Genomic DNA, 22,746 nt, shown 5'->3' with positions numbered 1-22,746 from the left:
TCAGCCACCGATTGTCATCATTTTAGGTGGGGGAACTTGCACAGAGGTCAGTAATTTGCACCAGAGGTACACGTCAACTGTGAGAGACAGAATGTGAAAAAAAATAAATCCATGAATCCACATGGTAGGATTTGTAAAGAATTTATTGGTAAATCAGGGTGGAAAATAAGTATTTGGTCAATAACAAAAATACAACTCAATACTTTGTAACATAACCTTTGTTGGCAATAACAGAGGTCAAACGTTTACTATAGGTCTTTACCAGGTTTGCACACACAGTAGCTGGTATTTTGGCCCATTCCTCCATGCAGATCTTCTCGAGAGCAGTGATGTTTTGGGGCTGTCGCCGAGCAACACGGACTTTCAACTCCCGCCACAGATCTTCTATGGGGTTGAGGTCTGGAGACTGGCTAGGCCACTCCAGGACTTTCAAATGCTTCTTACGGAGCCACTCCTTTGTTGCCCGGGCGGTGTGTTTTGGATCATTGTCATGTTGGAAGACCCAGCCTCGTTTCATCTTCAAAGTTCTCACTGATGGAAGGAAGTTTTGGCTCAAAATCTCACGATACATGGCCCCATTCATTCTGTCCTTAACACGGATCAGTCGTCCTGTCCCCTTGGCAGAAAAACAGCCCCATAGCATGATGTTTCCACCCCCATGCTTCACAGTAGGTATGGTGTTCTTGGGATGCAACTCAGTATTCTTCTTCCTCCAAACACGACGAGTTGAGTTTATACCAAACAGTTCTACTTTGGTTTCATCTGACCACATGACATTCTCCCAATCCTCTGCTGTATCATCCATGTGCTCTCTGGCAAACTTCAGACGGGCCTGGACATGCACTGGCTTCAGCAGCGGAACACGTCTGGCACTGCGGGATTTGATTCCCTGCCGTTGTAGTGTGTTACTGATGGTGACCTTTGTTACTTTGGTCCCAGCTCTCTGCAGGTCATTCACCAGGTCCCCCCGTGTGGTTCTGGGATCTTTGCTCACCGTTCTCATGATCATTTTGACCCCACGGGATGAGATCTTGCGTGGAGCCCCAGATCGAGGGAGATTATCAGTGGTCTTGTATGTCTTCCATTTTCTGATGATTGCTCCCACAGTTGATTTCTTCACACCAAGCTGCTTGCCTATTGTAGATTCACTCTTCCCAGTCTGGTGCAGGTCTACAATACTTTTCCTGGTGTCCTTCGAAAGCTCTTTGGTCTTGGCCATGGCGGAGTTTGGAGTCTGACTGTTTGAGGCTGTGGACAGGTGTCTTTTATACAGATGATGAGTTCAAACAGGTGCCATTCATACAGGTAACGAGTGGGGGACAGAAAAGCTTCTTACAGAAGACGTTACAGGTCTGTGAGAGCCAGAGATTTTCCTTGTTTGAGGTGACCAAATACTTATTTTCCACCCTGATTTACGAATAAATTCTTTACAAATCCTACCATGTGGATTCATGGATTTTTTTTCCACATTCTGTCTCTCACAGTTGAAGTGTACCTCTGGTGCAAATTACTGACCTCTGTCATCATTTTAAGTGGGGGAACTTGCACAATCGGTGGCTGACTAAATACTTTTTTGCCCCACTGTGTGTGTGTGTATATATATATATATATATATATATATATATATATATATATATATATATATATTTATTTTTATTTTTTTTTACATACATAGTTTTTTGTTGCCTTATGGTTCCAAGCGCTGTCACCAATCTTTGCATTTTGTTATTATCTCATGACACTTGTTTAATCAGCTACCATCTCTCCTGTGGACTTTTTAATGTCTACAGTCTCAGACCAACACAGCCCTGCCCTTCCCATATTAGATTCTTGATGAATGTGTGTTGTTGTTATTCAGCCTGGTTCAATGTGCCCCTTTTTAACTTTGAGCACCCGCCCCTTTAAACCTCTCTGCACAGCCCTGCACTGAACTCACTATCTTCTCCCTCTAACAGCCTCCACATGTTCTCACTGTAATTTCCCCTCATGAATGAATTTATGCTGCACTAATGTGAATGTTTGCAGGGAAATCAAACGCATTTCACACGCAGTACTCGAGCTGACTTACCTTTGTTTGAATGACGACTTGTACGCGCTGACTCCACAGATAAGGTACGAAAATATATCAGGCTACGTCTTCAGGGTTTCTACTCCACGGCCGTATTTCATACGGGTCCACATTTCCACTGCACGCTATTTTCTGCAAGTACCGCCGCTTCGCCTCTGGACGCAATCGGTCTCTATACAGTCCATTCTCTTTTGAGCTGCTTTTAAGCATCTTGTAATCGTCGTTCCAACACAGTGTGTTTGTTTTGATTCGTAGACCTCGAAAATGGTGCCGCGCTCCCACAATGCATTGCGGCGTGACGTCAACTCCAAAGCCCTATAGAACATGTTCTTTTTCATTGTCAAAATTATCAGGAATAAAGAAGAAAACTGATTCAAAACCTGTGGAACCTGCCAAAAAACAAGTTTTACTGCAAAGGATTTCTAGATGTGAAGGTTTTGTGGCTTTTTTCAGTTTCTAAAACAAACTCATTTGCACAGAAGGATATGAGGATGTATATGTCCGGTGGTGGGTTTTTTTCTTCTTGATTTAATGTATTCATTTATCTCTTCACTTAATCTTTCTTTATGTTTTTTTTTTTTGATTTGGCATGAGCGATTTCCGGTCCTCACTCCAAGCCAGTTGGTGGCGGTAATGCACCACATGTTCTATCACAGCTGCGTCCGAGAGGACAGGAAACGTCTGTATGCGTCTGCAAACCAGGTAACTACACTCAGCTGAGCCTCTCTGCTAGTCGTTATTAGTTGGAGGGTTTTGCGTCACTTTCTCTTGGCTTGATAAAGGGCTGTATAGAAATCTCTGGTACGTAACACGTAACGTCATTTTTAGGGAGCGTCGCAGAGAAGTGAGGCTGTTTCTTTGTTTTTGTCGAGTTTTGATTGAAGACATGTTTCCAGTCCGTTTTTTACTCGTTTGTTTTTTCATTAATAACTTTACATTATCACAGAGAACAAGAAGGCGCTTTGTTTGTCACATTCACCTTATGTCTGTGAAGGTTCTCAGTCATCCAGGTCATCGTAGTCAAAGGAGCTTGCAAAGAAAAGCGTCTGGACTTCTTTAAGTTACTTGAAGACGTTTCACCTCTCATCCGAGAAGCTTCTTCAGTTCTAAGGTCAAATGGTGGAGAGTCCCAGATATAAACCTAGTGGGAGTGACCCCCCACAGAGGGACAAAAGGACCCCCTGATGATCCTCTAATCACCTGAGCCAAGGTGTGAAACTGGGTGTGGGTCCCAATCAGCCAGAGTTTCGGGTGAGCTCATTGTGAAACCTGGCCCCACCTTATCATGCGAATTCCTGAGGTCAGATGGCCCAGGATGTGAGTGGGCGTTAAGGCGTCTGGGAAGGATCTCAAAACTGGATTATAGATGGCAGAGAGTTGGTGTCGTAAACCCCGCCTCTGTTCAAAGATGGTCGCTCACAGTGGACATAGATGCTTCTTTCACTCCTCTTTCAAACCATCTGTCCTCTCTGTCCAAAATGTGAACATTAGCATCCTCGAAAGAGTGTCCTTTATCCTTAAGATGCAGATGGACTGCTGAGTCTTGTCCTGTGGAGGTGGCTCTTCTATGTTGTGCCATGCGCTTGTGAAGTGGCAGCCACTTGGCAGCCACAGTGATAAATGGCTGAGATGGCTGCAGCTGTACGTGTGAGGTACCTACATATTTCAAGATGAATTTGCAGAGATGTCATGTTTGGTGCTTACAGACATCACACTGCATTTTGTGATTTCGTAGCTATTGTGATATTTTGGAGCTTCCCATGATCACCGTGACAGTCATTCATTTTAACATAACCTTTCTATTCCTTTCAGGGATCCTCATTTTTTTGGTGAGGAAGATCAGCAGCTGTGTCGACAGGCAACAGGTAACGGCATGCTTTTCTGTTAGTACTGTAGACCTTGGTCTGGTGCTCTTTTTTAGTTTAACACAGTATTTTCATTTGCCCTTTTTTTGTCCTTTAACTGAAGAAAGTCGGTAGTCAGAACATATGAGATAAGTGAGATCCTCATTTTGCCTGCTTATTTCAAGATACAACATTTTCACAAACTGCTGTAGGATAACCTTGCTATTTGTCTTTTCCAACACTTCTACATTCATCCATATTTCCTTGTCTGCTTCTTTCCAGGTGAAAAGTACCTGAAATGGGTGAAAGATTTTGTTTCCAAAAACAAAAGCATGTGCGTTCACCTGAAGAAGCCAAGTGGTGCTGACCTGTGGATAGAAGAGCTTGAGAACACCAAATACGACGGGGATGATGATGAAGTTAACGCCTGGGGAAAATTCTACCTTCCCGAGATTGTAAAAATGCAGGTTATTGGTGTGGTAAAGGGCACCTCATGTCCATGTGACGAGCTTGTGCTGATGACGCGTGAGGACAAAAAGCTGTACGGCTATGACGGAGAGGAGCTGCATCTGGTGGCTTCCAGTTTCCTGGAACTATGTGACAAAACGATAGAGTATCCAGCATCCAAGCGCTACTACAATGGAGAGGCCTTCAAAGATATGGTGAGAAGTTAGACTGCTAAGAATAAGACTGGGGATGCCTAGTGTTAGAGATCAATCACCTGAGCTTTTCTTTGTATTGTTGTGTGTTCTGTTTAGACTGAGGAGGACTGGAAAAAAGTTAAGATGAGTGATGTGGGGAGGAAACTGCAGGAAGAACATAAAAAGCTGGTAAATGAAACCCAGTCAGCGTTCGTCAGCCTAATATCATAGGTGGGTATTGGAGCTGAGTATCATCACTGATTTCTAGAACCTGTTCAATTCCAATTCACAAGGTCCCAATTAGATTCCATTTAATTCTTACTCAGAGAGTCAGAAACATTATAATTCTGATCATTTATCAGTACTGACACTTGTGAAACTTCATCAGAGGTGTGAGCATCACAGCAGATGCTTTTGTGTCAAAGTAACTGAGGATAAAACACAAAACCATGAAGCAGATTTTCCTGGCCTAGCTTTTTACAGTAGATAACCTTAAAAATATTATTCTGCAGTAGAACAAAAGCAGACGAGAACCACGACTCAACAAATGTACATTGGCTGATGCTGCTGAAGTGATTCAGAGGTTTTAATAAGAGGTTTTAATAGAGACACAGCAGAGCATTTTGCAGTTTCACTTAATTTGAAAAAAATAAATAAAATTTGGTATTGAACAGCAGAAAGGAGGCTGTCTTGTCGGAAGTCATTAAAAAAAATGGCTGTAAACAACGGTAGACTGCTTCATAACAAGCAAGCGAATAATGCCAAAAACAGAGATTTGAGATGGGAAACGGTGTTCTTAAAGTACACTGAGAGAGGCAGAGAGCTGTGCTGTGTTGTTTTTCTGTGTGTGTTTTAATGGTGGTGGAAGCAAACCAGCAAAAGTAAGAGGGAATTCATGACAATGTTTATGTCAAGCGAAATGTGTCTTCTTTTGCTGCTGGTTTGGTTAGAGAGAGACAAAACGTGCAGCTTCAGGATCTGAGCAGCTTTCAGCACCAACGGCATCACAGCTCAGACTTGGATTCAGGATTAAGCCCTTTATGTTTGACTGTAGTGATTGTAGCTCTGTCCTTGTTATTAATCGCTTTAGTCAAACACAGCTATTGTTTGCTGGGATGTGTATATCCTTGACAGTTTGTATCTCAGAGTTATCAAAGACACTGTGGATAATCATCAAGAGATTGTTGTCCTCTTAATAATGACCTATTTGATTGTTTGTTTTTTCTTCTTCTTACAGATTCTGGTATTTGGCCAAAAGAGAGCTTCACAATTCTTGGCTTCACCTGTGGTAGAAAAATGACTAAAGTTATGCAACACTCTCTAAAATTAAAGCTATGCAACGCTTTAACATGAATGGCGAAGGAGTGCATCTCTTTCACCGTCTCTTCCTGTCCTCTTCTCAGTCTTTGTTGTGGCACCTCTGCTATGTGTTATAGAAAGCACTTGGAATCATGTTCAATACAAAAACACCAAACTCGTGGGATTGCCCTAGCAAGCAGTTGGTAAAAACTAATTAAAACTGATATATATCAGCTTCACTTTCTAGCTGCAAAAGCACGTTTCTGCAAAAGCATGCAGTTTCCTGTCAGCACTTTTTGGCACAGAGTGTACTCAGAGTTAGGCCTTTCTTATATAAAGCAATATAATCAGCATATAAACATTTAAGATGATAAATTTAAAGCTCAACAGTAACTGCTATAAATATTATAACTACACATGTAGTGCTTTTGCTTAAGTAAATTATAGTTGGGATCATAATAAGAAAACATGTGTTTTTATTTTCTGTGTACCCTGGGTACAGACCAGTATAAATATGGGATTCTTCCCAATAAATGCTGTCTGATAATGCTTCATATTGCATTAAACACTAGATATGTAAGCAAACAAACAAAAACCCATAGAAGCCAGTTTTAATTATTAAATGTGACAATTACATGGAGATGGAAAGTAAACATGCTTACAGAAAATCCACACAGATGCTGTCAGAGCAGAGAATCTTTGATTTATCAGAATGATGAATGCAAATGATTTCATGAAATCTCACTCTTGTTCTGGGTTGTAAAATTCACCTGTCCAGTTAAACCGAATCCTTTGCAACACGGTTCTAAGAACCCTACCAACCTCATCCTCAGCTCTCTGCCTGTTGTCCTTTTCAGCTGAGTATTCATCCACATGTGTTTCAACTTCTCTCTCATTTTCAAGCAAATTGCTCAGGCTCTCAGCTTCAGCACAGTTACCATATGGCCACTCTCTGAGGTCTTCTGTGTTCAAGCCAAACAAATTCTTACATGATCTGCAAGGCTTCATTCTGGCACCATCACGGAGACAAAAAGCCTCACACCTGATATTTCCAGGTACTTCAATTGTTCCATCAAAGTAATCTTTCTGGACTGTGTTTGGATAATAGGTCATCACTGCACCAGATACATATTTATGCCATTTGCTAAGACAGGAGGCAGCAATCATAATTTTCCCAGCGTTAGGACCTTTGGTGGACATGGAGACTCCGCAGTACCTTTCTGATTTGTTGGTTTGGGATTTTTGAGAAATGCAGATGGTGGACGAGACGAAAGCTGTTTTTTTATTATTCTCTTCTAAGTCCAAGTCTGTGAGGAGATCTTGCAGACTCTGCTTTATTTGCTCTTCATTCTCTGAGTTATTTTGCAGGACGATCTGAAAACAGTTACAGATCTGGTCAAAGTGTTGCACCTGATTATATAGTTGTTTTTCATAGAAAGTTGATCAACATGTTTGTTTCGCTGCTTGACTTGTTTAACTATGCAGGACCATTGGATGCTTTTGGTTTAGACATTTTAAGATAGGGGGTGAAACATGTCACAAAAATCTATTTAATTTTAAATCAATAAGCAAAAATCCATCTTTGTTCTCACTAATTTATAATTAAATTTGCTAATTGACCTTTTTTTTTTCTATTTTGCTATGCCGGGCTGTCAAAACACGCTGAATTTAGAGTCTTTGAGCTGACTTAACAGAGCCAGCAGCTACACAGTGACAGCATCATATACGCCTTGAAGACTGTAAGCATCTCCAATAATGAGTCTGTTAGACATTATTTAGAACTAACAAATTCTGAAGCAAGTCTCCAGCTCTCCTGCAGTCTCTGTGTTTGGTGGAGAAGTATAGCTAGAAGCATATGTTGAAGTATAAGGTACAGTATGGATTTTCTTTGGATTTCTCAGTAAAAAAGCACTTTGCATTATACTTTCCTAAAAACTGGAAGTTTGTCAGATTGACTGAAAATGTGAGAAGAGTTATCTTACCATGTCGAGCACACAGGAGAAGGGACTTCGCCTGGGAAGCTGAGTCGAATACAACTTTAAAGGCCTGGGATATCTTCTCATTAAAGAACCCAAAACAAAAGGATTAGGGAAGATTTCTTCTGGAGAAAAGGGGATGTTGTTGATTTTGCCCAGAAACAACATGCTGTGAAGGATCTGTTGAGTGAAAACATATTTGCTTATTGTTAGTAGTGATAAACAGGACTGTCTTAAAAGTGTCAAAGGTAACACACCTCATCCACCAAGTGTTGACTTCCCGGAGTCATGTAAGAGCCCCGAACCATCCTCTTGGTAATCTTGTAGGCATTAGTTTTGAACCTCCTTTGAGAAATTGTTGTCTTCTACAATGATAATGATCGAGCAGTTAGGGATTTAAAAACACAGGAGATCTGATAACTTTGGCTACAGCAGAGTCTGCAGACATACCTATTTTGCTCTTGGTCGGCCTATTTTAAACATGAGAGAAAACATAGTTAGTGAAATGTTGATAACATACAATGACTATCATTGGTGGCTGAAAAGATGCCAGGTAACAAGTGAAAAGCTGCTACTTACCATCGCCACAGTCTAAGAATGAAACAGGAAACACTGAGCGAGTTGCCTCCATCTTAAAGCTGTTGATCATGTGATTTAAAGGAAAGCCACACCCAGCTCTTTCCTGGAATTTTACTCGACTGTAGAAAACTGCTCCATTTGCCCCGCCCACCCATGATCTTTAATATCTACCAAAAACAGCCTTTTGGTTGTCAGTAACCAGTCGATCGTTTTCGCGATTAAAAAATGACTTTGTGTGGCGGCGTTCCCACCGCGAGCAGAACTCTGGCTCAAAAACCGCTGTTTTTGAACACTTTTATTTACTTAAGCATTTTTATGGGCTTACTTTGAAACAAAGTGCGATTGAATGATTATTGTTATGTGTTGCCTTGAATTCGGCTATGCTGTCTGTTAGACAGCTGTTTTCCTTTATTGTTGTTTTTGTATTGTTTGTAGCGAACGCTACTGGAATGTATACATTAAGCTACGTAGCCAAGATGATTAATAATTTAACTGTTGTACATTGGTTGATGATGATTTGCATTGTTACATAGGCTTGCAGAAAAATATATTTGTTTACCGGTAAACTGAATCGAACTTGATGTGCTAATGGACGTTTTTCTGACCTACAGGTCAGGTTTTGTTCCCTCCCTTTGAATTAATCTTCTTCATATTGAAGTGGCGAGCCGGTAGGACCATTCTTTGTTTCTCCCCATACGGTAAAAAAATGTATTTTAAAATACATTTTGAAATATATTTCAAAATATACAAAAAATGGCCAAAAAATATATGTGCTAAAATACATTTTAAAATATATTTATATATTTAAAATGTATTTTAGCATATATATTTTTTGGCCATTTTTTGTATATTTTGAAATATATTAATAAAATATATTTCAAAATACAATTTAAATTTATTTAAAATCATTCAAAAAAATATAAATTTAACCCTTCATATATTTCTAAGAAAACACATTCACATGTAACATCTGAAAGAAATCTTTATTTGATGTTTAAAACATACATATAGCATATCAATCAAGCAAGAAATATTCATTTTATAAGTTTATTCTCATTACATACTTAAACATTCTAAAAGAAACACACACACATATACATATATGTGTATATATTAGGGGTGCAACGATATTCGTATCGATATTGAACCGTTTGATACAGTGCTTTCGGTTCGGTACGCATATGTGTCGAACAATACAACATTTGTAATTTATTTTATCAATTTTCCTTCTGACGATGCTGTCTGTGTTGAGCGCTCAGTGAATCTGTGTTCGACTACTCCGCCTAGGCTGCACTGTCCAGCGCAGATCCACTGAGCGCTCAACACAGACAGCATAGTCAGAAGGAAGAGCGCAGGGCACCTCCCCCACCCTCATTCAGATCTGGCGTTTGGAATTATTTTGGTTTTCATGTGACGTATGACCCTGAAGGTAAGCGAGTCATGGACTAAAGTAAAACAGTATGTTGGATGTGTCACGCAATGCTCAATTACATGGGTGGGAACTAGTGTGCTAGTGCAGTTAGCTCGTTAACGTGTTGGCCGTCTAGCCCCATGCACGGAGCGATCGGCGGTAGCTCGTTAACGGAGATTTGCCGTGTTGTGGCGTTAAGGTCATTTCAACGAGATTAACCTGAAAGCACTAGTGGGAACACAACGAATATGACTGCACATTTACGCCGACATCATCCTAGTGCAAAGACAAGTGGAAGCAGACAAAAAAAAGCAAGCATGCTACTAACTTTAGCCGAGTCATTTAGACAGCTGTTAGCACATGATTCTCCTTATGCTGCTGAGAATATAGCCCAGAAGAAGCGGATAGTATAGCTTTTATTTTGGAAAGAGACATTTCTCTGTAATAAACTCTCTTTTCCAAAGATGAGTGATTCCTCAATCAGATACAGGGCTCGCAATATCGCTAGCCCGACGTCCCGGAGCTAGCGATTTTTTTCAGTCGGGCTACCAAAATCTATCTCTTCCCTGCCCGTCGGGCTATTGTAGGAAAAATATATGTCAATGCTTTTGCATTCTTTCAGAAATGTAGCTGGGTAATTATGTCATTGGCATCGGTGAGCCACTGTCAATATGTGACATATTGAATGAATGAATGAATGAATGAATGAATGCTTTATTGGCCATATGCAGGTTGCCCCACAGAGGAATAGGACCCCCCCCCGACTTACACACACAACAACAAGACAACACATGGGAATACAGTCAGAGACCGGCAGCGTTGAGAGAATAACACTGAAAAAATTACACAACATTGGGAAAAGTACAAGAGGAAAAAAAGAGACCTCTTCACACGCTGGGCAACCTATGGGAGGACAGCATGAGAACAGGAAACAAAAAAACTCCTCTGCACAGAGAGCACATTAATGTCCACATCACAACATCAGAGCACATGACAAGCCACAGGGGATGGATAGGGGGGTGGGGGGTGATTCGAAGGAACACAGCAGTCGTCCTGCACCATGCTACCATTTCAGCGCGGCACACAGACCCGCTGCCTTCCCCCGCAGGAACAAGCATCGAAGGCGTTTGGAAGGGAGGGGGATGAGTGCGTGCTTATCAGTGTAAGTGTATGTGTGTGCGTGTCCATAGTTCAGCTGAGACAGTGTCCTTCGCCGTATCAGGCTAAGTAAACAGTCCTCCAGCCGATCCTGGTGTCCTTCATGGGATGGGAAGAATAGTCATCACACAGTCGTTATCAGGGAGTTGTTTTGGTGGGCTCCAGCCTTGGGCCTAGCAGCTGGCGCCTTGGTGTCCAAATGTTGAATATTGTTGATTTCTCCTTTATGCGAGCAGCGAATTTAGCACTCTGACACTGGGGCCTCGATATTGAAGTCGCGTTTGAATTTGCGCTTGTTTTTTTGCTTTCACTTTGCAATCGTGCGAACTGTGTATAGAGAGCGACAGCACTGATCTGTGAGTGATGATAATTTGCGCACCAATTCCTCTGACATCGTCTTATTAATCGTTAGCTTACTATGCAAACATGACAAGTGAAATCTCCTGCAGCTTAAACATGTGAGAGGTTGATCGCGCAGAGAATCGCTGAGCTTATGTGAGTGAGTGTGTAAAAGCATTTCAGTTCTGCTGAGCCAAATAAGACAGGTCAGGGTGAAGAAGTGACAGCCAAAGAAAAGCTTACCACAAAACGGAGAAGTTATGACAAATCAGACTATAAGGCACAAAGAAGGTGCAGCTTTATGGTTTCATGGACAAAAGAATTTCTGTGGCTGCAATATGACGAGCTAAATAACCAGGGCTGCACATAAGTGGTCCGCAGGTGCGCATTCACTGTCAAAATAAAAAACACGCACAAGGGTTAGGGTTAGGGTTAAATTTCAAAACTGTACTTTTGAGTTAAAATATATATTTATAATTTTAATAAATGACAAATTAAAAAGGCATGAACATTTTTTTGTATCGAAAAAATATCGAACCGTGACACCAAAGTATCGAACCGAACCGAACCGTGAATTTTGTGTATCGTTGCACCCCTAGTATGTGTGTGTGTGTATATATATATATATATATATATATACACACACACACACACACACACACACACACACACACACACACACACACACACACACACACACACACACACACACACGTGTGTGTGTATGTGTATATGTGTGTGTGTGATTGTATGAACATAAGTCAGCATACTTAAAATGTAATTTCTTTTCCTTTTCCAGCAGTCTCAGTTCCCCCAGCTTTCACGGCAATCCTCAAAGCCCTTCTGGACACGCTGGGAAACCCCTTCCTTACCCCCACTGTAACAAACAAAAGTCACAGTTCTATTACTTTTATCAGAGTTAAAATAAAAATGTGATTTATGTTAGCTGGCTTCATTTAGCAAACAGATATTTCTGTTTATACAGATACAGATATTAATACAGATATATTTTACACATAATTTACCTCTTTTTTTTTCCTAGATGGGAAGTCTATCCAGTTCACATTACAGTAATGCTAACACCCCTTTTGGTCGTCTCTCCTTACCTTCCAGCATTCATAAATCTGTTGACCTTCTTTGTCTGAGACCAACCACTACAATGCATCATCACCTATTTGTATTGGTAACTTACTTTACAACCTATTTTAATGGTTGCAAAGTAAGTTACTTGTGCTGTATGCAATTTTAGATACACAGAAAGTCTTCACTTACTATATATGGCTGTCATAGTGTCCTTATCAAGGGGAGTTCTTCACTCTGCGCCGATGTCCGTTTTGCTCTGTCCTCCTATAAAAAGCATGAACATTTGAGTGTTTGACTAGTTTTAGATTTCCAAAAATTTGATATTTGTACAACTAAACATTTGAACTACAATATATGCTATTGAGCGATACTTTTATGGGTAATTTTTGGTAAAGAAACTGGTGACAGAGTTGTAGGCTTTTTAAAGTACTATTAGCTAACCATTTGAACTGACTTTCAAAGCTGATTACCTTTTAAATTGCTGTGGATCAAAACCTCCAGTGGGAAGGCGGCCATTAGAAGAACACGCACCATTGAACCTGAAAATAACAAAAACAAACAAAAAACAGAACAATATATAAGAGTCCGGTAGGGTAATAAATCTCTTCTGAAGCAATATAGTTATTTTGGGTGAAAAACAAAACATTCCTCTAAAATATATATACTGACATCAGCAATCAACATCATGATTGTAATTATTTCCTTTTTAGTACATCTACTGCTGTTTGCATGTGTCAAGCACTACGACTGTATCTATGCATATGCAATGTCTAAGCAGTAGTATTGGTCTGAATGACAACAAACCTAACTAGTGTTTTGGAAAATCTGTTAGAAAACAGTTATTTCAATAATTATGATTAGCATGTGACACAGACACCGCATAAAAAACTACAACAACAAATACTTACTTTAGGAGGATGGGGGAGGGCAGCATGAGGTTGAGACTTTGACATCTGTAAGAAACAAATTCATGTATTACAAACAAGTCACTTAAAAATACATTAATGTGGCAGACTGTTCCCTGTTCAGATGCAGTGTATAAGTACAATCAGGGCTGTCACAACAATGGGGTGGGGCCAAGTGGCTGCAACCCTAGGTACAATGTGCAGGTATATATAATTACATATAATATATGTGAATAAAGCAAGAATCTGTTTAGGTTAGTCACTGTGCTGACTGATGCTTGCTAGGTTTATATGATTGCAAACTGCACAAAAACAACAACAGCAACAACATTAATGACAATGACAAACAAAATTACTTACATTTATGTAAATCTCACATTAGGAAGATCTGCATTCGATTTCATGGGCTGAAATAAATAGGCAGAAACATTACTGCTAAAAAAATAAAAAACAAAAACTCTAAAAAGCCTAAAAATGACTTAAAAAGCAAGGAAATGTGGAACATTGTAATTAGCGAACATTAATAAAGCATAACTGTTCTTTGTTTCTAACCTTGGTAAGTACTCTGTAGCCAGAAGGAGAGGTAGGATTTCTGTGAAAGCCAAATTAAATGTGAATAGGCTTTGATAGTTATTGAGAAGGCAGAATAATAAGAAAAGGCAAAAGTACGTCACAATATAATTAATTAAGTTACATATTTTGATTACCAAATTATGGAAGCGTGGAGCTGCCACCCAGGCAAAAGAAAAATAGAGCTGTATCACGTTATGACGTGAAATGTTTATTGTTCTAACATTATGCTTTTCATGTTTGTATAATATAATATCACGTTATTATAATATACATAATTGTCACGTTCGCACAATATTGTACGGACGTGATAATTATGTACATTTTTCGTACAATGTTGTTCAAACATGTTGTTCAAACATGATAGTATATTGTTAGAACGATAAACTTTTCACGTTATAACGTGATATACTTATATTTCTCTTTTGCCTGGGTGGCAGCTCTACGCTTCCGTTCCAAATACACGAGAATAAAGTAATATTATATGGGAAAAGGCACCTGCTAGCTTGATGATGGAGGCTTCTTAGACTGGCCACCCGCCTTGGCTTCTTGTCGCCACTCCATGAAATAAAGGTCCGTTTCCTCCATGCCGGCTAATTATTCATCCTCATTAAAATCTCGTATATGTTCAGTTGGCAGAATTGAGAATTTTACATCTTCCAACCACTTAATTAACGCGAACATAATCGGCTTGTTTCTTCCCGTCTCCTGTATCCGGCCGTTCCTCTCGCTGTCAGATTTCGCGCCTCAGAGACGTCGTTATTTTTCAAAAAAAAAAAAAGAAGAAAGAAAGAAACAGCAACAACTACTAAAGAGAGTTTTTGCACGTTCATTGCACATTTGTGGGAATGTTTAAATATTTAATTTTTATTAATTACTTTTCATTATATCTTTATTTTTTAAACCACCGTGGCAATGCGCATGCGCATACACTCCTGCACGCAAAGGGCTTTGGAGTTGACGTAATGTCGCAATGCATTGTGGGAGCGCAGCACCATATTGGCAGGTCACGAATCAAAACAAGATTGCTACGAACCATTCTGAAACGTAGCTCAAAAGAAAATGACGGTATAGAGACAGATTCTGTCCAGATGCAAAGAGACGGTACTTGATTGTTGAAATGTGGACCCGTATGAAATATAGCCGTGGAGTAGAAACCCTGAAGACCAAACCGCTATTGACTTAGCATGATCTACTCTCATACCTTGTCTGTGGAGTCAGAGCATACACGGCGCACCAATTTCGCAATTATAAATCTCTGGAGGCGCACATCCAATTCACCAAGGACTGGGTACAAGATTTGGCTATTTTTAAGCCTCCACGTTGTGAGTACGCCGTCATTCAAGCAAAGGTAAGTCAGCTTGAGTACTGCGAGTAAAATGCGTTTGATTCCCCCCAACATTCAAATTAGTGCTAGTAAAAATTCATTCGTGAGGGGGAAATTACAGTGAGAACATGTAGAGGCTCTGTTAGAGGGATAACATAGTGAGTTCAGTTCATTGATGTGACATTTTCCTGAAGGATTTAGTTATTCTTTATGGTTAAAGAAATTGCCCTAATTAATTCATATTTATTATAAATAATCCTAATTACACATCTTGCACACAAGAATTTCACTCACATGTGCTGTACCAATGTACCTGCACATGTGATGTGACAATAAAAAGTGATTTGATTTGTGATTTGATTTGATTTGCTTCCTTGTTTGTGTCCTGTGTCACTAAAAATACATTCATTACATACTTTAGGTTCATTTTTTGCTGATAGGTTTCTAAAAAGAAACATGCAGATTTAGAATATAACATGCAGCGTTCTATAGATGGATACATAAAAACACTTTATTTGTTACATTTATGATAAATGGATTTGAAAGTAAATAAAACACATTTGTGTGGGACTTGGCTTATTAAAGTTCTTGTCTTTAAATGAACTTTGTCTGTGTGTGTTTTAGGTCCTGCACTCTTAAAGACTGAATTGCAGCATTGCAGCCACAGGTCATTGTGAGCATCACAGGGAAGGTTGAAGCCGCCCACTGCAGCTGTATGGCTAGAGTCGTGGAGACTTGCAGCCATGTCACTGCTCTTCTGTTTAATGTAGAAGCAACAGTGAGGATCTGTGGCACAAGGACTGTTACAGATGAACCTGCATACTGGGTTTTGCTGGGTAATATGACCAAGATACAGCCAGAGGTTGGCCATAAGATAGACTTCTCCTCTTCAGCTGCCCAAAAAAAAGGTTCTTGATCAAAACATAAACAGACCATTCGTTGTGACAGGTAAAAGAAGCCATCCTCAAAAAAGAAAGGTTCCACCTGCTACTGTGGAGGAGTTGGATCAACTGATGGGACAATATTTTTCCAAGCATAGTTCTGTTCTGAATAACCCATAATGTTTTAATTTAGGGGGCCATGTAAATACTTTGCATTTACTGAATATGTACTTACTAAATACCACTGTTCAAAAGTTGAATAAAGAAACAAAGAAATGTTTGCCTATTTTTAATTAAAAGCACTTTGTCGAACATCACATCAGTTACAATGTAGAAAAAATGTTATGTATAGTTTACAAATGACAAAATGTTCACATAAAATCATGACAGCATTTGTATAATATCACCCACTACTAGCATTCTGTAATTTACTGTCTCTTTTGAAAACTTATCACTACATAAACAGCACAAGACTTAAAAGTATTTAACAAGAGAGTTTTTCCCTGGTTTTACCACCACACTGGGGCACATGTTCACCAAAACGCAGCAAACCTTTGCCATCTTATCCAGGAAGGTCACCTTTTTACCCACACATGGAAGAAGTAATCTGATTGGCATGGTGGTATGTAGCATGTAGTTTGAAGCAGGGATTTCGTAGTGCCCCATGTGTAGTGTTGGAACCCAGTCAGGATTTGTTTCATTCATTTCATAGGCTGGTTTGTTGCAATAATGCCAAATAATTAGCAACTCTATAAATAGAAGGTAGTTCTGCATGTTTGTTCTAAGTTTGTGCTATTGAAAATAAAATTAACAGGCTATAAATAATAATATGAACTTATTTAGAACTTACCTGAATGAAAATACTGGAGCACACCAACAGATATCTGTGGCTGGTAGAGAACTGAATATCAGCTCGTCTTGCAGCTGCTATCCAGGCTAGACGCCTTCTTTTGGTAACATCCAACACATAAGCTCCCTCATGATGTTTCCAGGTGAGGAAACAATGAAAAGAGAGCCTGTTTTCAAGCTTATTCCTTTGTCGGTAGTGCAATCTAACATTACAACCGACCACACAGCAAGCATTTGTTTGGCCTGCTAATATGGCGCCTTGACCAAAAATCGTGGCTACGCCCCATCCCGTAAGATCACGCTCCAGAGCCCTATTAACGTACGGATCTAGAAAGAAGACGCTGCATTTTTAACTCTGAGGGAGATGGAGAATGAGCCTATTTCCAAAACAGTGGAGTGTGTTCCTTTAAGTACTAAATTGTATATATTGTCAAAAACTAAAGTGTACATAGCAGTTGTTGTATCTTGTTTACTGTATCACTGACAGATAATTTCAAAGTCAATGAACGCTACATTATAGTGAGATATTGTGTAATGTGAAATACTGTAAGCAAATGAATAAACAACCTAATTCGTGATAGACCTTTGACTCTGTTTTGTTTGAATCCAACTGTTTTTTGCAGATGTGCATAAAACATGTTACTTTTAGTATTGTTATCATTATCATCATTATTGCACTAAATATATTTTAAATAAAGGATACTTTGATATACATTCTACTGTAAGGTTGGAAATGTATTTTCTTCACCCTAAAATATGTTTTGAAATGTATTTTGGTTTGAAAGAAATATATTTTCAATTTCAAAAATATATTTTTTTGGAGCATCACAAATACAAAATATATTTACCATATATTTGAAATATATTTTGGCCAGGAAAAATGTATTTTTTTACCGTATGGGGACTGTATAGATTAAGCTACGTAGCCAAGATAATTAATAATTTAACTGTTGTACATTGGTTGATGATGATTTGCATTATTACATAGGCTTGCAGAAAAATATATTTGTTTACCGGTAAACTGAATCGAACTTGATGTGCTAATGGACGTTTTTCTGACCTACAGGTCAGGTTTTGTTCCCTCCCTTTGAATTAATCTTCTTCATATTGAAGTGGCGAGCTGGTAGGACCATTCTTTGTTTCCCCTCTTTCCCCCACTTAGCCGTCTTTGGATTACGGACATATTTCCCCATTTGTATGAAGCTGGACTCTAAGGAGGAATACCTTAAAAGTGAACTTTAAAAAGAAGAGGACCAAAAAGGAAAGATCACAGCATTGATTTATTATTTAATTGTGGGCATTTATGTTGTGTGTTGTGTTAATTATTTTGTTCCATTTCCCCTTTCCTCCATTTATTCAATATATTTTTGGTACAAGATATTGCAGTCTTTGGTCTCATCATTCACACCATCTAGGCTCCATAAAGAACTATTTCTTCTGCGCGTCAGTCAGTAAACTCATCCACTGAAATAAACTAGTCCTTAAATAACTTTGAGTTACACAGTGGCAAATGTAATAGAGAAAGACACAGGGCCACCTGAAATCTGTCGTCCTATCTGATTCAAAACCAACATGTAGGAGAATCTGGAATCTTTGATTTTGAGTTAAAAATAAAATATGGGTAAAATGCAGAAATGTTTTTACTAACATGTACTAACAGAGACTTGGAGGAGAGAGACCTAATGTTTAATAATCCACATTTCACTGTTTTACTCTTTGGTTCAGATGTGGATACTGTATTGTTCTTTCTTTGTGATTGTTTATGTTTAAGTTGTTTGTTGCTGGTTTTTAGTTTGTTTTTTGTCTGTTTGGGAGCTGACACAGTCTCTATGGAGACGGGTTTTTGGGGGGTAGCAGGAGGAGAGAAGCTGCAGAGAGGCGTGTAAGACTGCAACTCTGCTTCCTGGTCCCAACTCTGGATAGTCATATTTTGGGGGGTTTAATAAACTACTACTGCATGATGTAAAGCTGAAGTATTACACAGCTTTATGAACCTCCTGTTATCCTGGTAGACGAGTACAGCAATAAATCTTTTACTTGAACATCTTCTGGCTCCAATAAGCTTTGAAATGTGACCATGAAGTTAGAGACACACTGACTGAAACCCACAGCTGTGACTGTGGATCACATCCACACACAGTGTAGCTGCTGTCTCTGTGTGAGGTCTGTGTATATATGTACATATTTATGCTTATATTCATATTCTCTTATTCCCCTTTATTTGATATCCTAATTCTGTGCTGTGTAAAAGTTTGTCGGTGTTCTGCTGCTACAAACTGGATTTCCTGGAGGATAAACATGAGGGATTCATAAAGTTCTATCTCTCTGTTAAAATCCCCCAAAATAAATGAAATGTGAATTTCAGGCAGACGTGTTTTTAAAAGAGTCTCTTTAATGGAAAAATGTGTTTTTAAAACCAGCCAATAGGAGCGTCTGTGGATATCAGCTGAGGCTGAACTCAGGAACACCATCACATATAAATACACAGAATTAAATCACTAGATAAAAGACGTCATTAAATAAGGATCGAATCAACATGTCAGAGGTCAAAGGTCAGTCAGAAGAGGTGTGGTTAAACACTGGCAGTGCAGTGACCTAATGCAGTTTGGTTACCGCCACGGGAAAAGCCCCGCCCCCTCTGAGCCTCCGCTGTGTCCTCAGCACATCCAGGAGCAGCAGGTCAGAGGGGGCGGGGCCATGTCAGGACTTATTTTAAGTAAAATTTAAAGTGGAGCGACGGCAGGAGTCACACAGCAGTAACCAGCTCTGTCTGCCAGGGTCAAAGGTCAAACAAGTCCTGCAGCTGACCCACACACAGACTTACACTGATCCACAGAGAGTGATGAATCCACACATCACTCGGCTGGAGGAAGCTGGGTTTTGTTAGATTATAATATTATTTTATGCCATGTTATACCCCTAATTAAAGATTGTGAATTATTATGTAGTTTTAGTTTGCATTATTCTCCTGAATTAGAAGAAGCTGATAACTATTGCATTAGTTAAACTGATGTGCATTATATTAAACTGCTGATTTATTGTGAATGAATGATATTGTTTTATGATGCATTATACTGCTGAGTTATAAGAAATACTGTTTGCAGAAAGTCATCGCCTTATTTGTCTGATTAGAAGAGAACATGCTGGAGTTTTCTGCCCCATCTCAGCAGCAGCAGATAAACAGGGAGCCAAGGTCGTAGCTTAGGCGCTGTGTGAGAGAAAGCATGTGAATGTTTAGGCTTTTATGATAAGGTGGAGGCACCAGAGGCTATAAGAGTTTGAGCAATGCTCCACCATTTTGAGATCAGAGGCTGTCTGCATCAGTGTCCATCTCCCACGTGTGTGATCATTAAAATCATCGTTTGACTCAACCCGACCGGACCAGTGTTGTTATTGTGGTTTTTCTCTTGTCTCCATCCCCAATATTTTGAACTCGTAACATTTTCCACACCGTCCAATCAGAAACTAGTGTTGACGCTGAGACCCGTCTCTGTAACAGGAAGTCCATGAACAGGCAGACCCTCTGCAGCAGGCTGACCTGTGACCTCTGAGACAGAGGGAGGAGTTTGTGTCAGCAGGGGGCGCTGCAGCATCGCCTGAGAGCTTTAAGAACAACAGCAATAAACAGGAAGTGAAAGTCACACTTCTGTTGGTGTGCGTTATCAGCAGACCCCACCCTCTGCAGGAAGCTGAGATAAGAAGCAGCCAATCACAGAGCAGAGAGCATGTGACTTCCTGTTCCTGCTGTTACTGTGACAACAGCTCCTGGGACAGAGAGCAGCTTTCTAAAGAGGAAAGATGCTGCTGTCACCCCCGGGTGTCATGTGACCCGCCTGATGTACCGATTTAAGACTGTAAGAACAATAATAACAACATGTTTTAGTCAGGTGATCCATGCAGAGCAGATCCATGTGACCAAACACAGCTGGATCACATGTTTCCTCTCCTGGAAACAGAAAGCCTTCATGTATAAAGGCTCATGTACCCACTGAGCCCTGCTCTCAGATCTGTGAGGCTTTAACAAACAACAGTTTAAAGTCATGTTTAGCATCTTCTGTCAGTGTGGAAGGTCACACACTTTCCTGAGTGTTGAACCCTGAACTACTAGCTGTTCATGTCAGCCTGGACATAAATACAGACCTGCCTGCTGTCATAGACCCCAGCACTCACATGTTACTTATAAGTGACTCATATGTATGCATGTATATATTGTGTATATTGTGCTATTTCTTACTTAGTGTGTTGTGTCTTTGTTCCTGTTTGTGCTGCTGCACTGTAACCTAAATAATTTCCCCTGGGGATCAAAAAAGTATTCTGATTGTGATTAAATGAAAGCAGTCAGAGCAGAGGACGGTGATGTAAGGAATGGGATTTTAATCAGCCAGTCTCCTTTAACTCTCAGCATCACAAAGTAATGTGGTAACATCTGGACTGATGTGTTTACTGTCAGCTAGTTTAAATGCTGTAGGCTGCAGCCGCTGCTCTAACACTATAACTGTAACAGGGCTCAGTGCTGCTTCTAACAGTCTGAGCTGCTTCAGGCTTTATTTGTGAGGAGCACAGCAGCTTACAAACACGTGGCTGGGCCTGGACCCAAAGGAGTGTTTGTTAAAGCCTGCAGTGAATCCAGCAGCAGAATGATGGAAATGCAACACAGCAATGATGAAGAGGAGCAGCATTAAAGCCAAAGTCCAGTTCATACAGTTAGGTCCATAAATCAAATAAGGGAAAATAAAATGTTGTTGGATGCACCTGTCTGCACCCTTAATGCTCTCTGGTCGCTATGGTAACGCGTAAACATTTCTTTCAAAATAAGACACACGACTACAACACGGGAAAAGACCCAGGGAAACGAAGTTAACGATAAAAACCCTGAAAACCATTGTTGGATTTATATTTTATCATTGTCATTGTTATTGGGGAATATCTAACCATATATGCTCAGAGGTGTAGAACCAATTGTGTAATGATAGTAGTCTTTAAAGACTTTGTGTGACTCCAGAGTGTTCTGGCATTCACACCCACGTCCTGGGATCATGGGAGAGGTGCTACCTTCTTATTGTTTTGTGGTAGGATGTCTGTTTTAGTCTAAGTGCCTTTTGTTTAGATGAACTGCTGGACTTCCAGACCAGCAGGTTTAGGGAAGTCGTTTATGGGGTCACACACACACACACACACACACACACACACACCTACATAACATACAGACTGGTACCTTTGTTCACGTGTATGTTAATGAACCTATGTATGTTCATGTAACCTCAATAAAAGAGGAGTGTTACGAGGGAACGGACGAGAGCGACTGTGGTCAAGCGAAGGAACGGCATTGGTCCAGTTCTCTCCCGTGCACGAGAAACATAAAGAACTACTCGTGTCTTGGGTGAACCCATTGTGAGATCTAGCCCCACGCTATCATGTGATTTCCTGTGATCAAATGTCCCAGGATGTGAGTGGGCGTTAAGACGTCCATGTCCCTCTTCAAGCAACTTAAAGAAGTCCAGACGCTTTTCTTTCCAAGCTCCTTCAACAACATCATTCATAGAACAACTTCCAGCTTCTTTTGCTCGGCTACAGTTTGGATGGATTTGCATTTAAAGATGCAACAAGACTAAAATGGTTAGGGTCAGGAGGTCAAAGGTCAGAGCTCCTGTGGGTCTGAGGGCGGCCTCACGCTGGAGAAGGATGAAGGAGTCTGACCTGAGCCAGTGTTTGACATGAACACATCAGCACTGCTGTCAGTGAGCCTAACGACAGCCGTTAGCATCATTTCAGTGTTTCAGTCATAAAAACACTTCCTGTCTCTGTGGTGGTTACAG

General features: G+C 40.0%; 2 protein-coding genes and 1 long non-coding RNA gene across 3 annotated transcripts in view; 2 read left to right on the top strand and 1 right to left on the bottom strand.

Annotated features, from left to right (window-relative positions):
- The window catches only part of LOC147336896 (protein NLRC3-like), a 172,271-nt gene that overhangs the window by 66,141 nt on the left and 83,384 nt on the right, over positions 1-22,746 (top strand). The gene's annotated exons all lie outside the window — the stretch shown is intronic.
- On the bottom strand, positions 6,526-8,573 carry LOC147336901 (uncharacterized). Its single transcript, XM_086285676.1, has 4 exons — positions 8,279-8,573; positions 8,086-8,193; positions 7,835-8,008; positions 6,526-7,226 (listed from the first exon to the last, which is right to left on the bottom strand). The coding sequence occupies exons 2-4, from the start codon at positions 8,134-8,136 to the stop codon at positions 6,594-6,596; spliced, it is 858 nt and encodes a 285-aa protein (XP_086141802.1). The 5' UTR covers positions 8,137-8,193; positions 8,279-8,573; the 3' UTR covers positions 6,526-6,593.
- On the top strand, positions 14,880-16,357 carry LOC147336900 (uncharacterized). The gene is made up of 2 exons (XR_015128334.1): positions 14,880-15,224; positions 15,825-16,357. It is a non-coding gene; the product is annotated as an uncharacterized LOC147336900 (long non-coding RNA).

Source organism: Aulonocara sp. 'chitande type north' Nkhata Bay, linkage group LG3 (assembly GCF_057382095.1).
Source record: "Aulonocara sp. 'chitande type north' Nkhata Bay isolate Kocher_YH1m ecotype deep benthic linkage group LG3, A_spYH_male_GT1.1, whole genome shotgun sequence".
Classification (NCBI taxonomy): domain Eukaryota; kingdom Metazoa; phylum Chordata; class Actinopteri; order Cichliformes; family Cichlidae; genus Aulonocara; species Aulonocara sp. 'chitande type north' Nkhata Bay.
The sequence above is the reverse complement of the archived record's forward strand: the minus strand, read 5'-3'. Positions and strand labels throughout refer to the sequence as shown.

Bases quoted from the DNA above. Each gene is read 5' to 3' on its own strand.
- LOC147336901 (XM_086285676.1), bottom strand. From the start codon at position 8,136: ATGGTTCGGGGCTCTTACATGACTCCGGGAAGTCAACACTTGGTGGAT. The intron at 8,009-8,085 runs GTGTGTTACCTT...TTCACTCAACAG, and splicing joins GTCAACACTTGGTGGATGAG to ATCCTTCACAGCATGTTGTT. The intron at 7,227-7,834 runs GTAAGATAACTC...AACTGTTTTCAG, and splicing joins TCTCCTGTGTGCTCGACATG to ATCGTCCTGCAAAATAACTC.